This window comes from Amphiura filiformis, chromosome 1 (assembly GCF_039555335.1).
Source record: "Amphiura filiformis chromosome 1, Afil_fr2py, whole genome shotgun sequence".
Classification (NCBI taxonomy): domain Eukaryota; kingdom Metazoa; phylum Echinodermata; class Ophiuroidea; order Amphilepidida; family Amphiuridae; genus Amphiura; species Amphiura filiformis.
The window spans coordinates 59498799-59506985 of NC_092628.1; the positions used below are offsets into that span (position 1 = coordinate 59498799).

The 8187-nt window shown below is 34.4% G+C and overlaps 1 protein-coding gene across 1 annotated transcript in view; it reads left to right on the plus strand.

Annotated features, from left to right (window-relative positions):
* LOC140149886 (neuronal-specific septin-3-like) overlaps nt 1–5705 on the plus strand; it is a 63529-nt gene extending 57824 nt beyond the window's left edge. The window contains exon 11 of the mRNA XM_072171909.1: nt 288–5705. Coding sequence (XP_072028010.1) covers nt 288–454 — 167 coding nt within the window. The 3' untranslated portion in view covers nt 455–5705. The remainder of the gene's footprint in view (nt 1–287) is intronic.
* Nucleotides 5706–8187: the final 2482 nt, after the last annotated feature.

Consider the following 8187-nt stretch of genomic DNA (forward strand, 5'->3'; position numbering starts at 1 on the left):
GGCCATAGTTTTCAGCAGAGAACTACAGCAGTCTGCCAATTTGGCGCAGTTTATGGCATGTACGGAAGTGTGGTTCTGATTGGCTGATTGAATCACATCATCATCACATCGGCACCTCATTCGCTGGTCAAGCTGTGTAGCAATGTGTGACCTAGTTCTTTTTACGCGATAATCAGACAGCAGACGAGCACCACTGAAGTAATTTGCTGAATGGTATAGTTAGCTATAAATTGCAGTAGATACAAGGTGTAATAATACATTTTCAATACTCTTTTTCTTTGCTACAGTTGAAAACCCCAATCACTGTGAATTTGCCAATCTGCGAGACATGTTGATTCGTACCCACTTGCAAGACCTCAAAGATGTCACCCACAGTATCCACTATGAGAACTTCCGATATGAGAGACTCCAGGCACGCCAGAAATTTGATAAAGCTGATGAGAGCAGGTGCTGAGAATAAGAACAGTGTTTCTAATTTTATATCACATACAGTGTTTCTAGAGGGCCTCTATGTTTGTCATTATCAAAGCAGGTAGCATGATCCCTGAAACTTGCTACATGTTTTGTGACAGTGATATTTGTGATTTTGTTGATCACAGTTACTATTTCATCATGATTTCTTCCTTAAAGTACTGTGATACAATTATGAAAATGTGCAAATTACTATACACTTGATTTGAATATAAATGTACAACATGGTAGGAGAGAGTTGTAATAAGTTGGGTCATTTCTAGGAATAATGACTTGAGTCACTACAATTTCTATGGGGAAAATTTGATAATTTGACAGTCATTTCTGAAAAAGTGAGTCTTGACTCGTTGACATGGTATATCAAAATTGTGAAGTTGGTTGTATAATGCACAGGTGTATATAGCATACCACTTATACAATTATTGCTGCACTAGCTTTACCTGAACAAGATGCATTTCAGGAAATACCGTAAACGTTCGCCTGATGGCGCACCTGGGCTCCTTGCCTTCATACAAATAGAGAGCTCCCTCCTCTAAAACTCCCAACAAGAATTAAGGGTATGTGCACTTATTTGCTGGTGGGATTTTTATGGGAGGGCACTTGTAGTTTGTGTCTAAAATTCCAGTTATGTCAAGGGAGCCCATAGCGCCATTAGGCGAACGTTTACGGTATGTATCTAAGTTAATAATAATCCCAAAATTTGAAGTATACGCTACTGCCAATCAGTAATGACCCTTAGCTGAGATGTGATTATGGACCCTATGCAATATTACATCATCAAAACTCTGCCCCACATGATTCGAACAGGTGATCCTGCCCAGACCCTCAAGATGGCTGCCAATTCAATTATTACTACCATTTCGATTGATTTATTGCATAGGATCTATAAAAGCAGTGTGAATGTGTCATGTGTGACATACAGTTGAAGTAATTAGCCCATGTGAGCAAATTTAGCTCCACATCTGCTAGATTGACAGTAAAAATAGATATATACCATCCACATCCATGTCTATGCTAAGGTTGTTACTGATATGAACATAGTGTTTTAACTTTATTGCAACGGCCTGATTAGTTGGTTGCATCAGGTGGGCTTTTTTACAAATATTATATTTTTTTAAGTATAGGCCATTTACTCTGTCACATGCATTTTATGTTTTTCTAAAGCCATGTAAAATTGAATTTGCCAAATAAACTAAATTCATTCTATGATGTGCCAACCCATATAATCCACAGGCTGTAAATCCAGGGATGTGAGACAGGAGGGAAACATGTTTGATTTTAGCTTTACAGAGATATGCTCTTGGTTCCAATGACAATCCAGTAGACCTTTGCCACTTTCTTTTCAAAATGAGGTACAACTTCATGCATGTTGTGGATGCGTTTGTCTTTCACATGCATGACTTAATTTGTGTATTTACGCTTATATAACGTTTCTGGCAATCTATCTGGAAACAATGTGCATCGTGAACAATAAAAATGCACTTCTTCATTTGCATTGAGAACCTTGTTTTAATAGCAAGATGGCAAATCCTTGCTGTAAAGGGACTTAATAGTGTATTTCCCATAGGCTACTTACATGCATGAGGGTGCACTTGTGGTTACGACGTCTTGGTTCTCCTTTCGTTCATGATGCACACACAGTTTTGAGCTTGGCAGTACAGTGTTTGTGTAATAATTCCAATCCAATTCAAGCTTCATAACAGAAAGAATATATTGTGCACAAAAAGTAACTGTACACTTGAAACAAAAGCCTTTTCTTAAAGACACTAAAACTAAATTACGAAAAAAAGTGGTTGATTCATGGAGAACTTTGTTCTGCGTATGTTGATAGATACCTCTTTCGGCACGATACATCTTTATAGCAATTTGAACTTTTCAAAAGTGAAGAAACTTCTATTGCCTTTTCCCTCAAAACATGCAGAAATTGAACACAGTGGAGTGAGCATTCGTCTGTCAGACTGTAATGAGTCCGTAACAAAAACCAGCAGAAATGACCTTGAAGGAGGTTCTATCCAACTTTGTCACTTTTAAACTCATTCAAACGCATATAGCTTAGTGGAATAAAATCGCATTGTGCTGAAATTGTCCATTAATTGATCACTTTATTTTGGGTTTTTTAAGATACTGCTTTTGTTTTAAGTGTACAGATACATTTTGTGTGCAGTATATAATTGTAACTAAATGCTATGCAAATGGTATTGTGGCAAATAAAAATAATTTATGCAAAATTCAATATAGCTGATGAAAAGTTATGTTCTTGTGACAGCCTGCAAAAATAACATGTAATTTTTATTGGCTTAAATAAAAGTGTACTTAAATATTTTTTATTAACAGTGACATTTTACTTTTTGTCAAATGTTGTTATCACAACTGTGTATGTCCTATTTATGGCAACAGTAATAAGGAGGGAAATTAAAATGGGTATGAGTGATATGATATGCAGGAGTTCATAAGATTACTTTTTGTACTTGTGGATCATTCACTTTAGTTTTATTCTCTTACCATGCCTTTAACAGTATTTAACATCATGAGGAGTTGGTATATAGCTAGCTACTGACTTAAAATGTATTTGATATGGTGATATATAGGGTCCACAACTTGTAAATTCCCCCCAAATACTTTTTAAAATAAATCAAAAATATTTGACGAAATGCAAAAACGTGTAAAAAGATATAAGTAGCCTTGATTGTTTTACACATATGGACCAAATTATAGCGTCACACTTCATTGCGTTCAATCCAATGGTTCATTATGTAAAAAAAAGACACCGTTTTAAACAGTGTTAAAAGTGGCATCTGAGTCCATAGGAGTCGGATCTCAAACAATACAGTAGGCCAGGCCTATTCATGTGTTTGTTAAAGAAAACCTGACTGCTATGGACTCGGGTGCAACTTTTAAAACAGCCTCTTTTCTTACACAATTAACCATTGTGACTGAACGCAATGATGTGTGACGCTATAAATTGGTCCACAGGGGTAAAACAAATAGGGATCGATATACATATCTTTTTACATTTTTATATTTTGTAAAATATTTGTTGACTTATTTTAAAAAGTATTAGGGGGAACTTGTAAGTTGTGGACTATATTATGTGTATATAGAGGGTGAAGCAAGTTGGGATCATTATGAAAATAGTATGTGTAATCAATCATGTTTGTGAACATGACTTATAGGATTAAATTATGGATAAAATATCCATAATCATTTTCATGAACTTATGTTGAATCATGTTATAAAATAATGGATCAAACTAATCTTTGACATAACAGTATGTAATAAAAAATAATAAATTCCATGTATTGCAATTTTTGATTATTTGTGTATATTTCATTTGGATGCAATTATTTGCACATTTTGATGTAAAATGCTAACAGTTGTCTGTGAGATGTAAATTAAGACCCATCTATGAAATTTTTATAAGCTTACTTTCTGAATTCAAGATTCTAGTAAGTTCAATTAGTAGTTCAAATTTGTGTCAGTCACTTAAGTAGGAAGGTTTAAAACATTGTGGTGTCAATTTATTTTATAATACGAAGGACCAAATCACTTTCAGGTGGTTCTATAAGCTTGTTCAACAAGCTACAAACCTTTACAGGTACAGAGATAACCAATATTTTGTGCATGCTGGGGTGGGTTTATTGAATACACCCCAGGTCTCTGTTTCTGGATATGCCACTGGGTGCTCTTCTGCAGATTCAATTATAATGCACAAACATCACTGAATTTATCTGATATTTTACCCTTCAATCATGTCAACAAAACCCCAACCAAAATTGAATATATAAGGGCAGCTGAGACAGCCAAGCCCTGCAAACTATAGGGTCAATAACTTAAGTTCCCCCTAATACTTTTTAAAGTATACTGCAAAATATTTTTTACATAATGAACCATTTTGACTGAACGCAATTATGTGTGACGCTATAAATTGGTCCACATGTGTAAAACAAATCAGGCTACACATACCTTTTACAGTTTGTAAAATATATTTTGATTAATTTTAAAAAGTATTAAGGGAACTAAGTTGTGGAACATATATGATAGCTTATAGAGTAAATTATTTACAGTTAGCTTCTCTTTAGTAACTTAGTCAAAAAGTATTTTGTATGCCTACATTACAGTAAACAAACCAAAAGAATATTGTGTAAATTTCTATATATTTTTGTTGAATCATGATCTTAAGCAAAATTTGTTTTCCACAGTTGATGTTGCCAAACCAGGTGAGCTCTGTGTGCAATTTTATGTAACTTGAATAATGTCCACTTAATATCATAAATCATGTTGTATTTTCACACACAGAAATGTGAAATTTGAAGAAAATATTCACATAAGAAACTAGTTCAACCTAAGTGTTTTGGATGGTTAATATGTTGTACATTTGTTAGAATATATATCATTTTGTAAGCTTACATGAATCAACATCAGTTTTTGTGTAGTCAATTAAATAAGCTCTAAATCTCGACTTTTTTTGTTCTTTATATGTAAATTGTGCTAACTTTTTTATGTTTAAAACTCTTAAGGTGCTTTCAACTTTTGTAAAAGAGTATAACAATTCCTGATCCTTCTATGGCAAGATGGGAAATTGGCATATTGGTTATCTTATTTCATCTTGGGTCTATTTATAGGTGCCTAGCTTTCACATCTTAGGTTTATAGGTATTATCACCTAAGACACCTATCTTTCACAAATTTGCTGAAGATACCTGTTTTTGCACATCATGTTGAAGTTTGGCCAAGCTGGGCTGAAGAATCTGTGATCAAAATTGTGCTAGGTGCCTAAAACCTGGTTACGGTGGTATCTAGTAGGCTGGAAGGGTCTGCTGCGGGAGCTGCATCCTTAAACAGCATTAAACTGGTTTTGCCATAGGAAGCTTCATTTATTCTTGGAGGGATGGGGTAAAGCTAGATTAGAATGTAGCTTTGTATATTTATGTTAAAGGATATAGTATAGTTAATATTATCTGATAGCTAACTTACTAACTTTATTTTGATGTTATAAGCCAACACACTAGAAATGTGTGTGCATTTTCATGAAAGTATTTATATGTTGTGTTTACAAACAAAAAAGTTAACTTCATGTTTGTATGGGTTATGCCTAAAAATGTATTTTACAGGAAATGTTTGTATACAAGTATTTGTAAACAATATTATGTTACCAACCTTGTTTTTTGTTTTGGCCAAATGTATGACAGGTTCAAAATGTCAATAAAATCTAATATTTTGCCAAAAAAGTAAAAATTGTGGCACTGTTGTTTTAATTTTATTGTCCATATATCTGTGAAGACTTCTTATTACTAGTGCTAGTAAACATGACGGTTGGGTAATGCACAGATGCCAACTGCTTTTTTTTAGAGGGAGGCTCCATATTTTTGTAAGCATTTTTGTCCATTTCAATTGGGCAACCTCCCTATTTTCTGGATGTTAATGTTGGCATCTTTGTCAATGTTAAACGAGAAGTAGCGTAATTGAATGCGGTATACTATTTATAGTTACCCCCCCCGTTTGTTCACAAAATACGGGAAAATATATACGGTTTGGGTGCTGTATTCCATGAAGTCGATACCGTAAAACCTCGATAGTTGGCACATGTGCTTACTACTATCAAGCGCTTTTGAAAACATGAAATTGTACCGCCGAAGTCTGGCGCTTTACAATTGAGCTAATGGGGTCGAGTCGAGACACAAATTTGCAGGTTTACTTGTTCTATGTGTATCGATGATTTGCTCAAAACCCTTCACACTTTTGTGAATGGAGCACTTCATGTAGCATGTTTTAAAAGCGCTCAATAGTATAGTAAGCACATATGCAAACTATCAAGTTTTTACGGTACAGCACCAGACCATAGATATTTTCCCTGTATTTCGTGAGAACAAATAGGGGGTAACAATTTTATTCTTTAGCAAACATGAATTATATTAGCTTTCAACTTGTTCATTAACTTTGCTTAAGGAATTTAGTTTGATAATCTTCCTTGATTTTTAACAGTGCAGTAATGCCACACGTGAAGTTTGTGCGCCAGTCTTAGGATATTGCACAAGTTGTGTTACGCATACACGTGTGTCAGAGGAGGCTTAAAGGCATTCCTACAATGCACTATGATTGGGAAATTTGATCAATATAACCTAATTTTAAAGGCAAAGTCCCCATTGCCACACACACAAAATGGTAATTTTAAAACTGCAGCCAATGAGCTAATAGTTGAGACTTAGGAATGATATTTGATTTTCTTACAGGAAACATTCATATATTGTCCCACTGCATTAATTTTATTCATAAGTCTTGATGTTTTGAATGTTAAATAATAGGATGAAAACACCAGATATATGCACAATCCCAATGCAAGGTATGATCAACTGTACCACATGTGTACAAAAGCCAGACATACAAGGTCAGAAACCCCATTGGGTTGTGGGAATGTCTTTAAACATCCTCTGCACGTGTGTGTTAGGGCTACGCAGGTAATACAGGGTGAGTCAAAAAAACTACAATAGAGCAAAGAATCAATATTTATGTAAGAACCAAGTCGAACTTTCCCAATATTGAAAAATGCTATAAATGCCACACTCAATGGCCACCTTCTATGAAAATATGAAGTGAATCGCGACTAGCGTTTAATTTTTATGAGTCCTTTTACTGCGATACCCAATTTCGTTATTTGTCCACGAGATACCATGTATTTTGAATGAGAGCACACAGTGATAACACACGGTAAAGGCACCAGATCTGAAACTGACTTTAACTTAAATAAGGTTGATTTTTGCGTTATTTTAATTTCTTTTTCTGTTCAAACAAACTTCATACCTCACTCGACTCCAACTCCAGTTTTTTTAATCCCAATATGTCTAACTTACTGGGTATTTTGCAATCCACTCCACTTCAATTTGCGCGCATTTCATTTTGACATTTGAAAAACCCGCCTACAAATTTGTATGTTTTGATAGAGAATAAACATCTTTAGTACGTAAAGGTAAAATAAAAATAACAACAAATAATGTTTCTTCTTCTTAAACAAGACCAAGGGCAATAACACTTTGGGTGCTCCATTTTATTTCAATGCCAATGAGGTTAAGAAAATGGCAGTTGTTCCAAATCTACCTTACACAGAGTGGGCTGACATTCAAATTTTAGATGTCTCTTGGACAAACATTAATATTGGGTAGCGCTATAAAATGTGTCATAAAAACAAAACGGTAAATGCTAATTCCTTAATTTTTTCACACAAGGTCACTGATGGATATACCATATATGAAATGTTTTAAAACCTAAAAGGTTCAACTCGGTTCTTATATAAAAATTGATTCTCTTCTATATTGCACTTTTTTTGACTCACCCTGTACGACAAATATTACCTGCCTGTGTAATAATGAGGAGTATGCAGGTAATATAGACTTCTATCCAAGGAGTGTTTTACCGATGAGATTACAGAATTCTCATCAAGTAAAGGATAAAACCCCATATCCCAGTCCTATAACACACAACTTTAAGAAAAACACAATCAGTCTGCATCAAACAGGTTTCATAATAGTCATTTCTTTCACTTGTGATAATTTTGGTTTTATTCACATTTGCAATTTTGATTACATCTAATTTAAGAATCATTATTAACAAACAAGGCAAAGTTGAGAAGATATAGTGAAGAAGAGGCGAGTGACCTTTAACCTCATGCCATAACCGGCAACAATGAAATATTGTCAAATAAGCTAATGATGCATGTTGTAAT